Source organism: Python bivittatus, unplaced genomic scaffold, assembly GCF_059951505.1.
Source record: "Python bivittatus isolate LINGU-HERP-01145 unplaced genomic scaffold, Pbiv_v1 ctg000700_np1212, whole genome shotgun sequence".
Classification (NCBI taxonomy): domain Eukaryota; kingdom Metazoa; phylum Chordata; class Lepidosauria; order Squamata; family Pythonidae; genus Python; species Python bivittatus.
The window spans coordinates 81,462,719-81,484,634 of NW_028277098.1; the positions used below are offsets into that span (position 1 = coordinate 81,462,719).

The 21,916-nt window shown below is 36.5% G+C and overlaps 1 protein-coding gene across 1 annotated transcript in view; it reads left to right on the forward strand.

Moving 5' to 3' along the window:
* Positions 1–7,125: 7,125 nt before the first annotated feature.
* TOP1 (DNA topoisomerase I) overlaps positions 7,126–21,916 on the forward strand; it is an 89,919-nt gene continuing 75,128 nt past the window's right edge. Inside the window, exons 1-2 of the mRNA XM_088153518.1 lie at positions 7,126–7,284; positions 8,087–8,111. Of these exons, the coding sequence (XP_088009644.1) occupies positions 7,252–7,284; positions 8,087–8,111 (58 nt within the window). The 5' untranslated portion in view covers positions 7,126–7,251. The remainder of the gene's footprint in view (positions 7,285–8,086; positions 8,112–21,916) is intronic.

A 21,916-nucleotide genomic window follows, 5' to 3' on the forward strand; every position in this document is an offset into this window, starting at 1 on the left:
AGTAGTAGAATTCTCACGTTTCACAAGCAACTTGTGTTCTGCTGTGCTACATATTCTTGCACTAAATACTATGGAGTAGAACAGCTCTTGCGTGAAATCAGAGAAATGAAGTAAAGCAATCCAACTCAGATTAGGTGTCACATTTTGGAGAAACAGTTCTGAAAATAACACAATGGGAAGCAAACAGTTTGAAATATAGATGTTGCTATTATTTATACAATGCTATAACAGTGCCTGGGGCTGTATACAAAAAGAAATCTATTACACAAAGCATTTACTATATCAAACTATCAAAGAGCAAATGAATGCATTTTGAAGTGACTGTTATTGAGACTTTACTTTAGACAGGAATCTTAGATGTTTACATAGATATAAATCTATACAAATTAGAAATATGTAGGTGGTGCTTATACAATGCACTAAAGCATGATTAACAAAATATATTGGTGTATTTGCACAACATACTAACCCAAAATAAAATACTACATTATAGCATAGCATATTATATGTTCCAGGCTACCGTGCTATGCCATAGTGTATATTTTTAGATTTACTAGTCACTACGGTTTGTAATCATGGTTTCTTTGCTGAACAGAAAACCTTATTTGATTAAGGCTACAATCTTGTGCCCAATTCTCTGGGAATTAACTCAATAAACTCAATAGTTTGTCAGTAAACAATTGTATTATAATCTTTTGTGTCAGTAAACAACTGCATTATATTTGTTTTCCTTCAGCTGTTTAGTCACAGAATAATTATTATTCTACAGACAATCCCCTTGTGGATATAGGTATGTTGTAAAGTCACATTTTGAGATGTTTCTTGTCTTTTTAATCATCCCACTATACAAAGAAGAGAGCAACTACAGCTTCTTGTAGCCCACTGATTCCTTGGTATCATGTGTATATAGTACCTTCTGTTTGCTAAAGGGAAAAATATTACTTAGCCCATAATTTGGTGATGGAGCATCTGGAGTATATGTCCTTACTCTCCATATACTGCTAGCTGATGGGATTAGACAACTAAGTTTGCATAGACTATCATGCGTATCCTTAGCGTAGGCATTGGTGATATTTGTGACCATACTGGCTAAAATGTGCAAAAATTGACTGGTACTGTCATTACCATTAACAGGGAATGTGAAACTAAGAGACGGGGCAAGGACATTTTTGATCTGAATGAAGGTGGTTTTATTTTGTAAAAATGGTAAAGATACACAGGAAAGTGAAGGTATAAAATTCTAATCCATAAGATTACAAATCCATAGGTTGCGATGCTTACATGTTATGCTCCAGTGAATGTCCTTAATGGAAGAACCAAAATCCGAAAGGTGTTTTGGGGGAAAATGTGCAATAGGGCACAAGACTTCCTGATCTGGTCTACCTAGTGGGGCTAACATCAGAACTACAAGATAACATTTGGAAGTGGCTCAGGCAGACACCTCCCTAATTCACTGAACTATAAGGAAGAAGAAAGACCAAGGCAGAAGAACAACCAAACTTACAAGATTCTATTATAATAGCAATCTCAATAAAAATAGTTTTAACCTTCCTGTGGAGTTGATTTCCTCAAGATGAGAACGTATAGAAAAAAAATCATCAGGCCATTTTTGGAGATGCAAGAATGGATAAGAATGGTGACTGGTCAGTATCTGTTCAGAAACAAGTCTGTTTTGAATTTGTGGTTTAAGCATAAATTTATCCATAAATATGCACGGCAAAGGAATTTAAAAGTATGATTTGACTGGAAAGAATTATGATGAAATAATTAGCAAATGATACAAGAGTAATTAAAGGTTCTGAATGTGGATTAGTGGAAATAAAGATAAAAGGATTTGGAACCTGCTTGGAACAGAATAAATGGCATTGTTACAGAGTGCCATAGAAATCTGTGATGTTATGCTAGTATAAGTAGCACAGGGAAGGCTACTTGATGGAATGATGAAATCTGAGTTGAGCTGGAAAGGTGGAAAACAAGGAGTTTGGGATTGGAATAGAGAGTTTTGTAATCAAAAGCCAGGTGAAGGGCCAGTGCCAGAAAAGATCTATGAGCGGTCTGTTTCTGAGCAGCTCAGAATTTGAATCCAGGGATATGAACATAAATACCATTTGATTCCTCACTTATTAGCATCACTTTACTTTTCTACAGCTGTTTGATTCTGTAATAAAAGTATCTTCTGTAAGTCCAGACTTTCTGTGAGTGCCAAATTCCAGAAAAAGGATTACTACTCCACTACCTAACAGTGCAGTTAAGAAAAAAAGGCATATAAAAGAATTATTGCTACAAAAGAGAAATGAATAAAGAAAAAGCCACAAAGAATCTTGTCAAAGAAAGCCTGGAGCAATGAAGATTAAGAGACAGAGAAAATGCATACCATTTTTGAGTTATTTTTAAAAAAAAATGTTTTGCAAGTAGGTGAAGAGGACTAAAATTCCTTTCCCAATTTTGAATCATTTAGTTGTTATATATTCTGCCCTGTTGCTTCCTGGACATCAAACATGTACACTTGCATTTTTAAAAACACTTCATAATTTGTTGTAATCCATATAGCCTTTATATAATCCTGTAGTTCTCAAACTGTATGCTGGGGTGCCGCAGCGATACCACAGCGGCATGACGAGATATTTTACTACTTGGGAACCACTAAGAGCACCATGAACCAAGAATGTTTGGGAACCTCTAATAAAATTAATAAAGCAAGAATGTCTTTTTCGAACTTGTCTTTTCTATGCAAAAACTAGAGAGAGATTAGTTTGTTAAGTATGTCTGAGAAGGTGCTTGCCAGAGTTCTGACTGGAAGAATACAAGAAGTTACAAAATTTGAGAAGGGTATTGCTCTTGCTTGCTCATCAGCAAATAATTGAAAAATACATAAAATATGAGAAAGTTTATTGTGTGTTTGTTGGATAAGAGAAAGCATATGATAAACTAAACATACTTTATCATATGGCTTGAATGATGGAATGTTTTACACAAATATGGATTGAAGATTGGTTGTTGAATAAAGTAAGAGTGGTATATGATAAAAGTAAAGAACAAATGGTATATTTAGCAAATGGTTCAGCACTAAGCAGTCAGATGCAACATGTTTCTTTGATTGTTTAAGCTATTTAATCTATGTATAAGGAATGCTTGTGATAGCATTAGAGGTATATAGGTTGGGGACATAAATGCACACATAATTTTGATGCTGTGTTGTTGATTGAGAACCTTTTATAGCCTTTTTTAGCCTTTTATAATAATATTAATTTTTTATACTTTCTGAATGTTTTTAAAATTGTTTTTATGGTTTTGTATTCTGTCCAGAGTTACACTACATGAGATGGGTGGCCATATAAATATGATCAATAATTTTGCAGCAATTGTTAGATAAACTGTAATGAGGAGTATGAATATGAAAATTAATGTATCAAAGACTCAGGAATTGTTTGAAAGGGAAAATAAAATGAACAATTGCAATTCATACATAAATGGTAAATTAGATCAAGCAAACGAATGCCTGTATCTTAGTAGAATGTTCATTAAAGATGGAGAAATTTAATTTCAGAGCAGTGCTGGTGGAAGAGTAATGACTTGTAAGGAATGATTGTTTGTCAAAAGAAGCTAAAATAGCTTTGTTATATGAAAGTGAGAAGTATGTCAGAAGAAACAAAAATGTTGAATACAGCAGGAATGGGGTACTAAGAAGAGAGAGGGCTAAGAATGGTTGTTGAATGAACATTCAATAAATCAAATGCAATTAAATACAAGAGCATGTAACCAGTATAAAAAATATATTGAGATGTTTTGGTCATATAGAAAGAATGAATGGGGATTAAATTGCAAAGCAAATATATGCAAGAAGAGTCAATTAATTTAGAGTATGAGGAAGAATCAGAAATTCAGTTAGATGGAGTTACAAGATTGTTAAAACAAGAGGTGAGAAAGATAATGTAAGCAGCAGTATATCGATATGGTAGAAATAACTGCAAAAGTAGAAAGGTATAGAGAAATGTTAGTATAAACTACTTTTAGCTGCTTCTTTTTCTCATCTCATGCACTTAATTTTCTTGGCTTACTAATTCTTACTCCATTTCTTGCACTTTATAACACTGAAAAGGGCGTATATAAGGGTGTACAGAGAATGGGATACTTTTTTCAATTGGATCTCTTTTCATGGTTGCAGAACTAAAGGAATTTTCCTCACATAGAAGACAACCACTTTCTTTGCCTCTACAATGCAAACCAGCTGCTAGACAACTTGGATAACTTCAGCTATTAATCTGTGCTTGGTAACTTTAATTTTAAAACAATTATCTTAGTTCATAGAATCTTGTGATACCTGGCAAATGTAAATACTTTTAAATCACTAGGTCACTTCTTACCATAACCAGAAAACAAGTAGCTGACCTAAGAAAGCCACTGAGTCTTTCCTCTTCTTAGTACTATTTTACAAGTGATTTTGTACATCAAGGTCTTTGAACACTTATTGTAAATGCACAATATCAGTGTAGCATGTCATCCTTCCTAGCATTAAATGATCATTTAACAGTAGAGTAATAGAACTTTGAGAGCCACTTTACTGTAGTGGCTAAAGGCACCAAGCTAGAAACCAGGAGACTGAATTATAGTTCTACCTCAGCTGGGTGATTTTCAGCCAGTCACTCATTCTCAGCCCTAGGAAGAAGGCAATGGCAAATCACTTCTGAAAATATTGCTAAGGAAACTGCTTGGACTTGTATGGTGTATGGATATTGTAGGTAGTCCAGGCAGACATCACACTCAAAGGTACTATATATATCTTTAGAATTTGAAGGAATTTTTGACATTAATTCCAAGATTGGAAAGCTGGGATACTTTAAATAGCAACATTGCTGACAAATTATCCTCATATTTGCAGCAAAGGAAAAAGATCCCATTATGTCCTGAGGCAGTTTGTTCAGTCAAGCAGTACTTAATGTTAAGAAATGTCTCCTAATTTAATATGACTTTTTCTCTTTTATTATGTCTTCATCTGACTAAGAATATTTAGCTTTTTCTATTATTCATCAAAGAACCTGATTTCTTAAAAGCTCTCTTCTGCATATCAAGACTTTCAATTGGTTAATGTCCTTGTTAGAACTTGACACCCAGGACTACATAGAACGAGGAAATATTTTGTGAAAATGTACATAAAATTACATTTGGCTTGGCATCCTATGCACACCTATATAGAAATAAGCCATACTTGACCATAATTGGACTTTTCTACCCACATAATCATTCTTAATTTTTAAAATAGTAACACAGTCTGAACAGTTAAATATAATATTATTTGTTCTTATTTGTTGAAGTATTTTTTATGAGTTTAAATCAACTCTCCATCAGCAGCATGACTGAAAACAGTACATTCCAGCACTGATTATACTTGTTCAGAAAGAAATTATAGTGCAGTATGATCCTTTGCACATTTCTATAGAATGATTCATAGACCTAGAAAGAGATATTCAGGTAATCAAATCCAGTTTCCTGCTCTGTGCAAAAATCCAAATTAAAGCATTCATCTCAGAGGGTCTATCCTCTGCTTGAATGGATCCAGTGAAGAGAACAATGGCATCTCTTTCTGTAATTGATTCCACTGCCAAACTACTCTTACTGTTCTGGTCATTTGAAATAATAAATGTCTTTCTTCTCTGTGACATCCTTTCAGGTATTTGAAGAGTGATGTTGTACACCTCTTAGGCTTCTCATTTCAAGTATAAATATTCCCATTGCCTTCCATCTCTCTTCATAGGCTTAGCTTTTAGTCCCCTGATCATTTTCATTGCTGTTCCTTGAATTTGTTCCAGCATTTCTGAATATTTCTTACAGTATGTTGCTGAGAATTGGATGCTGTAGTCAAGATGGAGTCTGACAAGCAGAATAAAATGGAATAATTATTTCCCATCATGGACATATTTACCTGTGGGGGGAAAATGAATTATTTCCAGCTAAACATTTATCACATTTTATATTCTGCCTTCCTCCAAGAACTGAAGATAAAATTATTTTTTTTCTTTTACTTCCACAACTTCCTCACTAAAACAGATTAAGTTGAGAAATTATGAATGGCTGCAATCTAGCTCTAATTGGACATTCTAAGACCCGCACATACACATCACAGATATCAGTTATATTCCTGATTAAACTGACATGCATAAGCCTCTGAGATCTGGAAATATATTACAAAGACTTCTGTTCCTGAAAGTGTTTACTGTGGTTCACTTAGCATGCTGTTACCAGCCATATTCCATCGTACAAACTCAGCCTGTGTTGTTTGCACTTGGTTTTATGCAAACTCAGAAAACTGAGTTGAGAAAATAGTGGTTTAGTTAGATATGTGTGAAGATGTCATGCAGAGCCTATTTATTATTGATACAACAGGCTTCTGAGGGAGGCTGTCTCTGAAAGACAATGTCTAGCCCAGTTTCATCCATCACTGAATGGGAATTTAACCAGGGTCCAAAACCGACTTTATACATTAGTGATACCCATATAATTAATTACATACCCAGACTTCATTTCTTCCAACTGGGTCAGGAACAAAACAGAAAATAAACACGGAAATAATGAGTTACGCCTTCAGGGCCATACATACCTCGGGATCCCTAAGCTGTAACTGCCGCACATTCAGAACTTCGATTTTCTAAAGTGCGCCTCTAAAAGGAAGTATGCGCATGCGTAGCGTACTCACGCTGGACCTTGTACAATGTGCCGCAACGAAATATCTCCCTCGGATAGTAGGGAGACTCTATGAAAATTTAACAACCCCTCCTCTTATTGCTTATTGGCGGCGAATAAAGGGGCGTGACCGGATATGTAAATAGAACCCGGCTTTTGCAGACGGAAGCAAAGTAAGGGGGGGGAACACGACCGGCATTTTTCGTAAATGGCGGAGAAGGAAGAGGCGTGGCTAAGCAGGAAGCCAGGGGCCGGAGGCGGTGCCGACCAAGAGCTGGAGGGCGTGGCGTGCATGCAAATTTAAGCACGGATATTACTGATTGAAGGGGAGGCAGATGATAGGTTGGGTTATGGAAAGAAGGGCGTTCTTATCTCCGATCTGTCGCCCGGCCTCTAAAGCTTCGTTTAGCTCCGCCCCACCGTTTAAAAATCGCGGCGCCTGCGCAGTGGATGGAAATGAGGACTTAGTCTGTTATACAACTGACTGTGCTGTTTAGGGAGCTGTGGTTTCCCTTTGGCCTCAAGTCCTTCCCTCTCCCCGGGTTTTTCTTCCTTACGAACTGTGATATAGGCATGAGTGGGGATCAGCTGCATAACGACTCCCAGGTAAGGGGCTACTATTTTTCTAGTAGTTTATGGGGGAAAGGAAGAAAAGTCTATGGACATTGAGGCCTATCATCCCCTTTGAGGAAAAAAGTGGAGGTTTTCTGATGGGGGAAAGAAAGGTTTATGTCCATAATTTAGTAGTTCCTCAGAAAGACTGATGAGGTAATTTCTTCAGGCCAGGTACAATCTTGCCAGGTAATTGGGGGAGGGGGTGTTACTCCCAGGTTTTCTACAGAGGTTTCTTTTTGGGTAGGGGGAGAAAGTCCCGTTTCCTTCGCTCTGTTCATGGGCCTTTAATAATATTCCGAACCTTTGGCCTGTTCTCTGTCCCCTCCGCCCCTCCTTGCTTTTCTCCCGGGGTTCCCTTTAAGTTGCGTATTATTCCGATAAGCCCTGATTAAACTGACCCCATTCCCTAAAAGGGGAAGGGTCCTTAAGGTGGCAGTTCTTCTCCTTTGCGATTTCCTCCCGCCGCTTGCCGGGTGTGGGGGACGCGTAAAAGGGGGTTGGGGGTTTCTGAGGAAACCTTCTGGGGATAGAGAGCCACGCACGACGAGGAAGGCGATTAAAACTGGAGGACAAAACTTCGGTGGGGGTGGTGAGGGAAGGGAGGTATAGGTAACATCGCAATTCAGTCCCTTTTATCGAGATATTTATGTACAGTCCTTAGGAATGATTTCTTCCCCTCACCTTGGCTAGCTTTACCCTTGTTAAAAATGCACGTAGTTTTTGTGTGAAATCATTCCTTGGTCCTGGGATGCCTTTTAAAAACGTATTTTCCCACTTTCCTTTCCAATCATAGATTGATCCAGATTTCCGAGCGAATGGTGAGTGTCTTTTCCCTAACCTTGTAAAAGTGGGGAGTGGGATTGGTTTTTCCCCCTGCTTTCTCTATTTTTCTCCCCTCTCCCCCTGTCTTACATTGCTAAGGATAGTAAAGGACAGACATGGCGTCCCAGAGACTAAGTCCCGTCTCCTCGCTCACCGGCCCCATTGTTCCCATCGAGGTTCCTAATTCTCCGAAATCTTAAGACCCTCGGCCTTTCTGACTTGGTTTCTCCGTAGTGAGGACAATTGAGACCCCAGATCAGTTTTCCTTTGTTTTTTAAAAATCTCTATTGGGCCTCGATTCTCCCCTGGAAAGTCGCCTTGTCGACGGTCGGGACTTAGTCTCTGCGCCATTTTCTTTTTCTCTCTCTTCCCTGTGTGTGTCTTTCTCCTTCTCCTCCTCCCTCGAGCTGCCTGGAAGGAGCCTTCCGCAGTAAAAGCATACGAAATAACCAACATCCATGTTTCAAATATCCTCCCTGAAAAGGGGGAAACATCACTTGGATTTTGATTTCCTTTTTAAAGCTTGACTTGGTCGCCTGGTTGTCTTTTTATTCATATCTCCTCCCCTGTTCCTTCTTCCCCAGGTCTGTTTCTTTCAGTCAAATCCATTTCCTTCCCTTCCCCCTATAACAAAAGGTGGTTGCAACATGTTGCTCTTGAGCAGATTCTCTGTCACTTTGAGTAAGGAACATATTTAAGATCTAAATGCAGAAACTGATTGGGTGGGGTTTGTGTTTTAAAATCCCGAAATAAAATACTACAAAACAACGTGGGTGGTTTCAGAATAGTATCCCACATCACTTTGCTAAAGTTTGATAGTTGATGCAGGGTATTCTTTTGTCTTCAGTTTGAAAAAGAATAAATATTTTGTGTATTTTTAAAAAACTGGTGTGTGAATGGGTGGAGGGAGTCATTATCTTATGAATGGCTTTGTCACTGTTGGATAGCAAGCTTTCTCAGCCCTTTAAAAGAAGAAAATGAGGGAAGGAGACACAAAGTTGGATTGGCATATCTGTCAAAAATGTCAAGATGGTTTGCTCCACCTTTTAAAAAGGTGATTTCACCTTAGCATTCAGCTCCCAGAGGCTGAATGGTACTGGGTATCCTGCTTTCATAAAACATTGCCATATTCTGAGTAACATACTTAAATACTGGTTACTAGTGGATTCTGTCACCTACATTTCTGCTGTTGTATAAGAAGCAGGACAGCTCTGATACAAGAAGAGTATGTTATGGTATGCAGATTTATGTTCTCCCTTTATAAAGGAATATATAATTGGAAGGATTTAACATTTAAAAAGAATATCCCAGATCCCAAAATGAAGTTCATAGAACTGCTTAAATTTAAGCATGAAGGTGATTTTTTACAATTGTTAAAGGGAAGATAATCCCACATATAAATGACATACGAATACATATGTTTACAATTTGACTTGAAAGTGTTATTCAGTGCTATGGCTATCCTTTTTTTTTATTGGATCATAATGCAATTGAATTAGGTTATAGTTGGATTATAATGCAATTGAAACTATGTTGAGGCTTTCAGTTTCTGACTTGTTTTAAAATGTATTTTGGGGGATCTAACTCATGTGTTTTGTTATCCAGGCAGGTAAAGCTTATACTGGCTCTTTCATATCAACATAGGATCGATACCTAATGATTTGTATCTTGTTCTTGGAAGTGTTTCTAGTTTATTTCTATTGGATATTTCAAACAGAAGGGATACATATACATTATATGATTTTTCTTCCTATTGTAGACCCAAACTTTCCCTCAACTGTTTTATCGTTGTACTAATTAATGGAACCACAGGTTTCACTGTTGTTCAAGTAATAGCAGTGGAAGTAGTCATGTCCTCTGTGACCTTGCCACTAAGGCAAAAATTTGCTTTCATGTTCTTTTCTACCAATCTGTAGTATACATCGTAAGTTTACTATATTATATATTGATCCTGACTTCTCAGTCTGTCATTGTCTACTGCAGTTAGTGTTTTCAGTATCCATTTTAATGCCCCCTGCTGTTGTACCTAAAATAGTTATTTTTATATATTTATTTGACTTGTGTGCCATTATTGTAAAGATTTTGTATAATTTTTAATTTTACGAATTATAAATTGCTTTGGGACAATATTTTATGCAGATAAAAAGTTTACTGTTTATTTTTTATAGTAGTTTTAAATTGTAAATTCTTTAATGTTTATAATTATAATTTAATTATAAAATATTTAATATTTAATTTATAATTTAATTATATTTATATTTAATATACATTAAATTATAATTTAACTCTTTAAACTCTTTATACTCTTTATAGTAGTTTTAAATTAGTATAATCTTCATCACTTTATACATAAGAATGTTTATGGAGTTTTCCATTTCCCTTCTTCTATTTTTTCCCCTGGTCAAAAGTTTCTTCAGTTCCAAAATTGCAAAATCTTGAAAACACAAAACTAGCAAGCTATTGTCTCCTCAGTCACATTTATTTAAAAGTAGTTATTGATTAAAACAGCATTCCCTATTTTTCAGCATGTAATGCATTAGTTATTAAATATGCAATTACGATATCTGTATTCATGTAATGAAAGCTCATTTGATATACTGTAATGTGCAGCTAGGCCACCTTATATACATAGTTTCAGATTTTATAAACCAAGGGGAAGTATAGCTAGAATTTTTTTGTTGTTGATGGGAGATGTCCAGGGAACACGACTGAACTACTGTATAGCAGTGTTCTCTGCAAATAAAATTAAACTCTTATTTATAGTGGCTTCAGAAACAAAGTGATTTTAAAGATTCTCCCTGGCATAACTTTGACTGACTTGATTATCAATGTATAGTGAAATTGTCTTTTTCAATATTTAAGTAGTTTTGTAAAATGCAATTTATGTACTTCTCATTGGGTGTTCTGCTTTTTTTTACTCCTATACACTCTTAAGCATTAATATTTATACTTATGATAAATACTTAAGATTTATTTTGGTTGTTTGCAGGATTCTTCCTCACCATACAGATACATATTTGTATCAGCTGCTTCAGAGATTTTATTAAATATTTGAGTAAAACACCTAGGAAAATTTTTCTATATCTTAACCATTTTAGGATAAAGAAGAAGGATTTCAGTTCATGTTTTCCCCCCTTTAAAAACAATAATCATTGTATATGTAGGAAGTTAATGTACTAGGGTTAAGATTTGCTACTTCAGTGTTCCCTATATTCCCCCCCCCTCCAATATTTAATCTATATTCACAGCCAGCCTTGCCATTTTGAAGGCTAATATACATGTTTAACTGTACATATGGAGTGTTGTTAACATATAGATTACCTCGGCTATATTCTGTCATGGTACAGTTCTGAAAGCACTGTAGCCATCTGCTCATGTTATAGGATCATAGAATTTGAAGGATCAGAGGTCAGCTAGTTCAGTCTGTTGCTCAGTGCAGGAGCCATAGAGCATTTCTGACAGATGATAATGCAGCCTCTATTTGAAGACTCACAACTTTGTATTGCAGCCTGTTCCAGAGATGCAGAAGGTTACATTTCTCCTCTTTAAAGTCCATCTTATTTATTTCAGACTACGGCTCAAACCTGTTTAGATCTTTTTGAATTTCATCTTTCATCGAAGTATTAATACTACTTCTAATGTTGTATCATCTGCAAACAACTGCCTTCATCCAAATCACTGATGAAAATGTTGACCAGCAGGACAGGGCCATGTGGCATTTTACTCAATAGTTCCCTCAAGATGAGTTGGTGCCTTTGAGTACAATCATTCAGCCACTGAATCATCCAGTAGTATAATCTAGTCCTTATTTTACCATTTTGTGAAGGAGAATTTAACAAGGCTGTTGAAGGCTTTGCTGAGGTCCAGGTATACTATGTCTGTGGCATTCCCTTGACCTACTAGCTAGTAACTCTGTCAGAGAAGGAGATACAGTTTGTCTGGCAAACTCATGCTGGCTCTTGTTAATGGTAACATGCCAGTAAAATCTTTTCCAGTGTTGATGTCAGGCTGACAGGTCTGTAGTTTCCTAGGTTGCCTTCCTTTCCTTTTTTGACAATGGGGTAACATTTACTCTCTTCCAGTCTCTTAGGACTTCACCAGTCCCCAGAATAAATAGATTATGAATAGTAATTGTTGTAAAATAAATAGATTATAAACTTAAATTGCAGGTATGGTAATTCAGCTGTTAATTGGCTTTTATAGGAATATGTTCATTATTTTATTCTAATGATTGCATCTGTATTCTCTATTGGAAAACCTGGAAGCATTAGCCAATTATGGTAGGCAATTTGATTCCAGGATTTACATTTTCTTCCAGGATTTAATTGGTTAGAGGACTGAACCTAAGTAAAGTTGTTAGGATTTTGAAATCATCAAATGGTGAGCTTTTGGAATTAAATGACCCTGTCTTGATGAGGAGAAGCATTTGTATTACATGTGTTTCAATAGTGCCATGGAAATTACTCTTTTGCAACATGAGTTTGCATGCCAAGCCAAGGAAAATCTCTGAAAACTATTTCAGCAGAGTTTTTCCCCCCACTAACAAGAGTGTATGTGTTTGAATCCCTCCTGCCCTTCAATATCTGCATTGTTTGCAAAACATGGCTGTTTTTTCATTTTATAAATAAAGATTTGGAGCTACTAAGAGGCAGTAACTCTGATTCTTACAATAACTTTTTTGTAGTGCACAAGACTTTTTGTGTGTGTTTTAAGGGAATAATAAATCTCATCAACTAACTTGCAATACATTCTCAGTAAAACGTATTGAGTGTGATCTGATTGCACAAATTATTATCTGAGTAATACCAGTACATTGTTTTCTGAGGTTTGAACAAATCATTTGAACCTCTGACTTTTTGAAAGTTCATATTTGTAAGCACTTCTCACTGAAGCTTATTTGCAGTATAATTGGAACCATGTTTGTTTACTTGGAAATAAGTCTTCTAATCATAGCAGGATCTGTTTCATAGTAAGTGTTTTTAAAGTGATGCCCAGCAATTTGGACAGCCTTAAAGAGGGACTAGATTGGCTGTCAATGATTACTAGTCAAGAAGATGATATAGTAACTCCAGAATCAGATACAACCTATATCTCAATGCTAGTTGCAGGCAAACTTAAGGAGTGTATTGCTGCACATGTCCTGTTTGTAGACTTCATATCAGCATTTTGTTGGCTAGAAAGTATTACTATAGCACTGTATTACTCAATATGTGTAAGAGACCTGTGAAATAAAAGAAGGGTCTTATATATAAAGGGTATTAACCTTAGTGATGTTTAATAACCTGGTTGAGTTATTCATTTGTAAACAGTGATGTTAAAGATCATATAGATCACTTGAATCAATTATTGTCCAAACTCAATATTCAGACAGGAAGTCTCTGTATTTAATGTTGTCAGGAAATGGATGACTTTGCTCTCAATTTCCTAAATCAGCTAATATTTAAGAAACCCAATTCTTTTTAAAATAAGTCATGTGAAATCCTGGTACAGCAAACCAAATAATACATGCTGCAGTTCTGCTTTGCCCTCTACAGGCATAGCCTCTGTAGTGTCCTTTTATATGGCTTTGCAGCTAAGACAGCATGTGACATTTAGCAAGCTGCTGTGGGTTTTGTCTCAGTTCTTCACATTTCATATGTGAATAATCTTAAATGTAGTATCTAATTGAGTCAAAATATTGAAAGTCCTCTATGTTGAGCTCATTAGCTGTATTGGATTGTTTATTAACTCTGGCTAGTAGGATGATTCTGCCTTTAAAAATGAATATGGAGGTTTGAGAGTTAGTTTAATTGGCCTAATTTCAAATGGTATATATCTGATTCTTTATCTTGTCACTGTCAGTATTACCGACTGTGTTTTGGATAAAGTGTATCCAAAACCATGCAATATGTATTGTCCTGGGAGTTTAAGATGCCCCTTGCCTAGTACTGTTATTTCAAGCATAAGTTTAAGGTACCTTGCACTTAGCAAAGCTATATGTGTCAAATACCTTGTGCAAGTGCTGCTTTTCTGCTGGATCTCCCATCCCATCTTAGGTCCTTCCTGTTGATCATATATTATTGCTTAAATTTGTGCTGCTTACTGCAGTTAGTGTAGCTACTACTATGTAGGACATTGTACAGATATCCTTGACTTATGACCACAATTGGGACCAGAATTTATGTTGCTAAGCAATACATTCGTAAAGCGAGGCATGTGACTGCATTGCTTAGCGATGGCGATCCCGGTTGCCATCATTAACTGAGAATCATGGGTCATTAAGCAAGTACCCACCCCAATCCATGCTATTCCAGGCTTGGTCCCTCCCAGTCCTGAGCTTCAGGTAAGGGACTGCCTCCAACTCCCCCCGCCTGCCTATCTCCCCCAATCTCTGCCCGTTTTTGCTGTCCTGCACCCTGCCTTGCATGGCTCTGGGGTTGCTTGTCACGCCTGGGAAGCCACAGCTGTCCCAGCCATAGTCGCCCTTGCCACTGCCATCCTGCATTCTAAGACCTCTGCCACCCCGCACTCAGCCACCCCAGTGTCTTTTACTGTCTTCTTGCCCCTGTTGCTGATGAGACATGCCTGGCCTGCCTGATAGGCTGGACAGAGGCTGGGCTTTGTACTGTGGGGAAAAAAGCAAAAAGCAGCCCCAGAGCTACAGCACATCAAAAAGCCCCCTTTCATCACGCTCCTGGTCTGGGTTGGGGCTGAGCTTTGCACTATGAAAAAAAAAGTAAAAAGCAGTGCTGGCACTGCTATTTATTTATTTGTTTGTTTGTAATGCTAAAGGGCACCAAAGAGCATTTGCCCTGGGGAAGCATGTTGCTGAACAAATGGTTGTAAGTCGAAGATTACCTGTATAAGAAACTCTGTGCTCTACGCTGCCAACAGTGACATTTATTTTGTGAACCAGTTAATATCAACTGAGATGTCTTCTATGTGATTGATACTTATTCTAGAAAACAGGAGTACAGTTTGCTTCTAAGGATATTGAATAATACTTACTGATTTGTCATATTAATTTGTCGAAGCAAGCATTCATTTTTAAAGTAAACTCTTCATACTTCTCATGAAGAGAAGGAAACATTTCTGTTCCTAATTAGTATTATGACTGGTATGCAACAGCATATTACTAGATTTTCAAACCTCACTTCACAGGAGCAAATGGAAATTAGGACTATGTGTGGACAAAGTAGAAAAAATTGTCCTTAGTACAGTGTTACAGTAGTGAGATTCCTTTCAAAGTGTTTCGTGAATGTCAGGACCCACTCAGCTGGGCATAATCAAGAAAGCAATAACTACACAGATTTCAGTAAGGTTTATTACTTATTTATTGCTGATTTCAAGTCAGTCTTCACTCCTGGCCACTGCCTGGACAAGTTCATGCAGTTTTCTTGACAGCATTTTCAGAAGTGGTTTTCCATTGCCTTCTTCCAAGGGCTGAGAGAGAGTAACCAACCCAAAGTTACCTAGCTGGCTTCCATGCTTAAGGCAGAACTAGAACTCGTGGTCTCCTGGTTTCTAGGAGTACCTTTGACCACTGTCTCAAACTAAAAACAAAATCTTGGAAACTGTAATAGAAATTCCCTAGGCTTATTTATACAGAGTCTCTGCCTGCTTTGAAATGCTTCTTTTTAAATTTTTCTTTGCCTGGGCTATGTTTCTGTGTATAAGGTAAACTGCCAGCTGACTTGTCCACTATCTTTTGATATGTCTGACTTGCCTGCTATCTGTTTATGCATGGTTTCTCTTTCTATCCTTTCCCTTTCCAGACTCCCCAAAATCTCTTGCAAAGGGATAGCAAAGATTTTTCTTTATAGGCCTACTGGATTTTTGAGATACTCCAAACCAGTATGAATTCAGATTGCTAATCCATTCTAGAGAAGAAGCAGTGGCTGTCGTAGGTGGCAGCAAGCTGTAATTTGTGGCCTCCTGATGTGTTTATGTATAGTGGTGAGAGAAAGTTTGTGAATCCTTTAGAATTATCCATAATCTTGAAGCACTGTGACCTACAATGTGATCAGACTTTCCGCTAAGTCCTATTAATAGATGCATCTTTTTTAAAACAAACAACACAAAAAACAGTATACTGTGTCTTGTAGTAGTAGTTTATCCAGGGTCAGATCAACACCAATCCTGTTGGTATTCAGGAAACTCACCAAGACCTGGCTGTTCTGGAAAGCCTTTAGGGATTGTTGGTATGGTAGATTCCCTCTTTGCAGTAGCAATTATTGCTACTAGGACTTTTTTCCTCAGTGTGTCACTAGCTAGGAAATTCATTGTCATTGGGTTTTTGAATTTGGTTATTACTTCTTTTAATTCTTTCTATTTTATTTGTTGTTATTTGTAAGCTGCTCAGAGCCTTAATGAAACTGCGAAGCATCTAAATTCCAGTAACAAAATCAGTGTCTTTACTGAAAACATTAATTCAGTGTCTTTGTTGGAAATGAGTTATGAAGCTCTAGGATAATCAGTCCCATTAAGTAGATAAGTTGAGTCAGATGTTACTCAATGAGATGTTAATAAGGTGTGAATTTGAGTGGCTGTCCCCTGTTAAAAACATGCATACATACACATTGGTTGACACCATTAGAGTCTGCTGTTGATGATACAGATTTGTAGAAGTGAATCATATCCCTATGGCATGTGTTGCTCAGAAAAAGGGCTATCTGTGCTCATGAGGCTGGAAAGGGTTACAAAATTGCTGCAAAAAAAAAAATTGCCCTCCATCATCTGCAGTTAGACAGATGGTGTACAAATGGAGAAAATGCAGCATAATTGTTTCTTTTCCCAAGAGTGGATGTCCATCAAAAATAATTCCAACAGCACAGTGTATAATACTTTGGGAAGTCACAAACAACCCTGGGCTGATGGCAAAGGATCTGCAGCATTGTCTGATATTAGCATTCATGAGTTCACCAGAAGGAAAGCACTGTAGAAAAGTGACGTGTATGGGAAGTTAGGAAGGAGGAAACTCCTGATGTCCAAAAAGCATACTGCTTCCCATCTCAGGAAAAGACTAACTGGATGTTCCAGCATGCCTATGGAACAGTCTGTTCTTTTGGACAGATGCAATGAAGTGAAACTGTTTTGAAAACAAAACATTACATTTCAGCAAAAGGACCACATCCTTACCATGAAGTATAATGGTAACTGTATAATGGTTTGAGGCTGCTTTGCAGCCTCAGAACCTGGACAGCTCATTTGCAGGTAGTCCCCAGTTTAAGAATGAGTTCTGTTCCCAAGGTCTGTCCTTAAGTTGAATTGGTATGTAAGCCGGAACAGTATTATTGTATAATACTGTATAAGTAGTATTGAACAATTAACTCAAACAATGGTGTATATAACTCGAATTTTGCTACAGTGGGCTCTATTCTTCTATGGGTCCTTAAACCGGGCGTTCTTAACCTCTGCCTGTACAAAACAATGGATTTTACCAACACATTCTTCAGAATGTCAGGGTACCTGCAACATGACAATGATCATAAATACACAAGTAAATTCACAGCAGAATATCTGAAACAGAAGAAATTTTACTTTTTGAAATGGTCTAGTCAAAGACCTGACCTTAACTTTGTTGCAGAGTTCTGGCTTGACTTGAAGCAAACATGTCCATGCAAGACCATGCAAAAATATCAACAAGTTGAAGCAGTTCTGTAAAGGCAAATGTGCAGAAAATCTCCAAGCCAATGTGTGATACAGGTACAGGATCTATTGATATAATTGTAAGCTACTGAGAACATAGTTTAGCATTTGGTCTAAAATGTCCTAATGTTATATAAAACATTAAATTTCTGCTCCAATTTTAGACACATATTTAGGGTTTATTAAGGAAAAAGTGCTGTCTTTTGTAATGTTGGGTGTACAGGTTCCTCTGCAACATTTTATGCCCCCAAATAATTTGCTACTACTTCAAAAGGAAAAAAATTATTTATACAGTTCCATGAACAGTTTTCTGCTAAACTGTTTCTTTTTGTCTTTTTAGAGTGGACTTTACTTGCAAACTGAGGTAATTTGGGAAGGAAGAAAATCTTTCTAGAACAGTATTGATTTAAACCACCTGACCCAAACAGTTCAAGAATTGGAGGCAGAACAAACTTCTGTTGAGCCCTGTTTTAAAAAATGAACATGAGTTTTTAATAAATTACTAACTTGATGATAATTAGTGCTTGATTGAAATGGGGCATATTTTGTGGTGACTTTCTTTCCATACATGAAACCTTACTAACTTTGTAAATGCAATGTGAAACATCATACAGATAGAGATAGAAATCAGTTTTGTTTTGTTTTTCTGAAAAATGGGAAATGGATTATAAAGTATTTCCAAATGGTTTCTTATTAAATGATATGTAAAATGCTTAGGAAAGCTGTTTATATCTTGATACCTAGCCTTTGATTCCCTTATTTAGGAAAACTCTAATAGAAAGACTTCCATGTAATATTATTTACAGTATCAGATTGTTACAATTCTGGTACACAAAGAAATCACTGTACAGTGCAACTGTCAGATGTAAGATAGGATTTTTTTTCCCCCTTCAGGTGACACTGACATTAGTAGAAGGAAAAAAAAAGGTTTATTTTTCCATGGCTTCAGAATTTCTTGAAAATTTACTTTTATGTTTATATAAAATGTTTGGGCACAAAATGTGTGCCAAGCAGTCTGTCCCCTGCCACAACGCAGTGATGCATGGTAGGCTAATTAGGACAGTACACAGAGATGCTTATTGCTGTCCACTTTCTATCCCAAATAGTGTGCAAATTGTAATCAGGACAAGAATCCTTTCTTATATTTAGAGGAGTTAACAAAACATCACCCTTGTTGCCTCAGCAATCCAAATGTATTTCCTTTTTTTCTGTTCTCTTTTGCTGTGAAGATAAATACAATGGGATGGTTTGGTTGTTCCTCAGGGAAGTTATAGTGTTAATTATTATGATCATGTGGTAAAGTTAAATTCATTACATGATATCTGATTAGCTGGGATCACAAAACAAACTCTTTGAAATACAAAACCAAAGTTAGGACAAAAACAGTTTTAAAAATGCCGTATTTTTTTCCTCATTAACCTTCAGCAAGTTTGGCATTTGTCATAATATCCTATCTAAAATGTTTATTTCTATAATGACAGGGTTTTTTTTTTCAAAAGATATGAAACTTGTCCCAGTGGCTCATGATTTCATGAAATCATGAAATAGCCAGTAGATGATAGAGTAATGTTTCTCTATTTATGCTTTCTTAAGCTCATCTGTAGACCAGATAGAACACTTAAAATACACTGATATAATGGCTTATGAGAAACTACCTGAACGTAAATATCTCAGTATCCTGAACTGCACTTATTCCAGAAATGGGATAATTTTTCTCCTTAATTTTATTCTAAAATAATTGTGCTGATAAATCCTGGGAGGTTACAGTGTTGACATCTAGAATCTCTCCTTATTTTAATGAGAATGTTAGTTCACTAAAGCAGAGGTTTATTTTATAATTCTAAACAAAAAGTCTTTGCTAATTGTAGTAAAACTTTTCTCCCTTTTATAGTTTTGGCAAGAAATTATAGTTTTGCCAAAGAACTATTTGTTACTTAGACATTAAAACTGCCGCTATTGGGAATTAGTATGCTTTGTACAAGGAAAAGAAAAACATATATCTGAAAAAAGAGTGATAATACCATTTTGGTGCACGTACATCTTAGTTCCATTGATTTGACAGAGTGAAAGCATAACTTGGCAAAATAGTTCATTCAAACATTAGCTGAAATGTACCCATTAAGATGTGTATAGTCAGTCCTATGCATATTTTCTTAGAATTACATCTCATTATATAAGTGAGTATAAGATTACTATATTGAGAACTGTTCTTTTCACTAAATGCTTGGAGTGGAAGAAGGAACCTGAAACATTGTTTTGATATCAGTTTCAGGAGTCAGTGGTATTACAGTCTTCCCAATGACCACGGTGTTTTATGTTAAGAATGAGTACACGTAATCCTGACTAGTGAATTCCAGAATACATAGAAAGATTTGAAAGACTGCAGTACAGGCTGTCCCTGGGTTAACAACAAGTTCTGCTCCTAAGTCTGTCTTTAACTTGAATTGTATGTAAGTTGGAACTCATACTTCTGAACGGGCTGCCTATTACTAAAAATGGTGGACAGTGTTCTCTTCCTTGAGCTGACGAACCATTGAAGCCGCACAATGTTTTAATGAACCATTGAAAACAGGCTGTTAAAAACATGCAGCTTCAGTGGTTCATGAAAACATTGCGTGGCTTCAGCAGTTTATCGGCTCAAGAAAGGAGAACACCATCCACATTTTTAGTAATAGGCAGTCCATTCGTAAGTATGAGTTGGATGTTCTTAACCTGGGGACTGCCTTTACTTACTAAACTACTTGAAAACATATATAAGGGTTTTTTGTTTTTTTGTATTACAATAGGGTTAATGCACTACTGTGGATTATGCATACAAAATGTTTATTCCAGAAATGGCTTGTTTTGAACTTATTGTAACATATCTGTTCTGATAGAATGAATTAAAACATACCAAATTCTGGTTAAGTTGTATCTTCATTTTAAGGCTGCTTTATCCTGCTCCCTGGTAACTTCAGTGTGGCAAGATCTGTCTTGAGCTTGCACATAGTAGAAGGAAATGTCTGGTCCATCTGGATTAGATACTTGTGGAATGGACTGGCAGTGTTATCATCTTAGTAAGCCCTTTGTATCCATTACAGGGGGTGAATTTTTCTTGGGGATATGGTAATTGTTAATGGTTCAGAGGACCAATAAAAGTTCACTGACATCAGTGTCATTATAAGGTTCTTGAAATATTTTGGCAAGCTAAGTTTGAAGGGCAAATGATAGTTTTCTGTGGGCTGTTCCACCCGTTTTCATTTTAACCTGTATCCACTGGAATGTGCATTCAATCAAGGATTAAAATTCACCCCATTTCTTTGACACATATATTTAGGAAATTATCTTTCTAAATATTATCATACTTGTTCTACACAATTTTTGGTATGCAATTAATATCTATATCTAGGTTTATTCAGGCAAGTCTTGTAAAGAGACCCTAACTTTTTATCCTGTCCATGCACAGCAATAATATTCTGTATGCTATTCCATTATACCACAACTGGACATCATGGGCAAAACCCAAAGACAATTCTTTCGGAGAATATTAATTTCTAATATTTGCAGTTTTAATTTTTTTTCCTTTTATTTCTTTGGATCTGTAGAATGGGATAAAGACAAAAAATATTTCTGTGTTTAATACAGCAACAAAAAAATAAACATTGTGGTTTAGTTAAAGTAAGACTGAAGAAAAAGGGAGGGTAGGAGCACAAGTGAGGGACAGCAAAGAGGCAAACAGGGACACTATCTGACACTTACAATGGCTTTATCAGAAGCCTGCAGTGAAAATACTTTCTGCCTCTTCATAATGTACTTCAAAGGTCAAGACTGAAGAATAGATGCTTCAATAACCATCTACATCTGTAAACTCTCAGGCTGCAGACTTGTGATAGCTTCTTATACTCCCTTAACCTCTACAGTAACCTCAGTGTTGGCAACAATGTATATTTTAAAATGTGTGTACAATGCTGTGCCTAGCTTTTCTGCAAATATTCAGATTGTGAATTCTTTATATTCAGCTGTGTCCTGTTCTTGTACTTGGAGCCAGAAACAAACTTGAGCCACATGTTCATATTTGAATAGTGGCCAAAGTGATGTGTCAAGAGCCTCTTATTTAATATTCCTTTTGTAGTAGCAGTCCTGATAGCATTACTCTGAAAATTAATAATCTCCTATATAAATTAACAAATGGTAA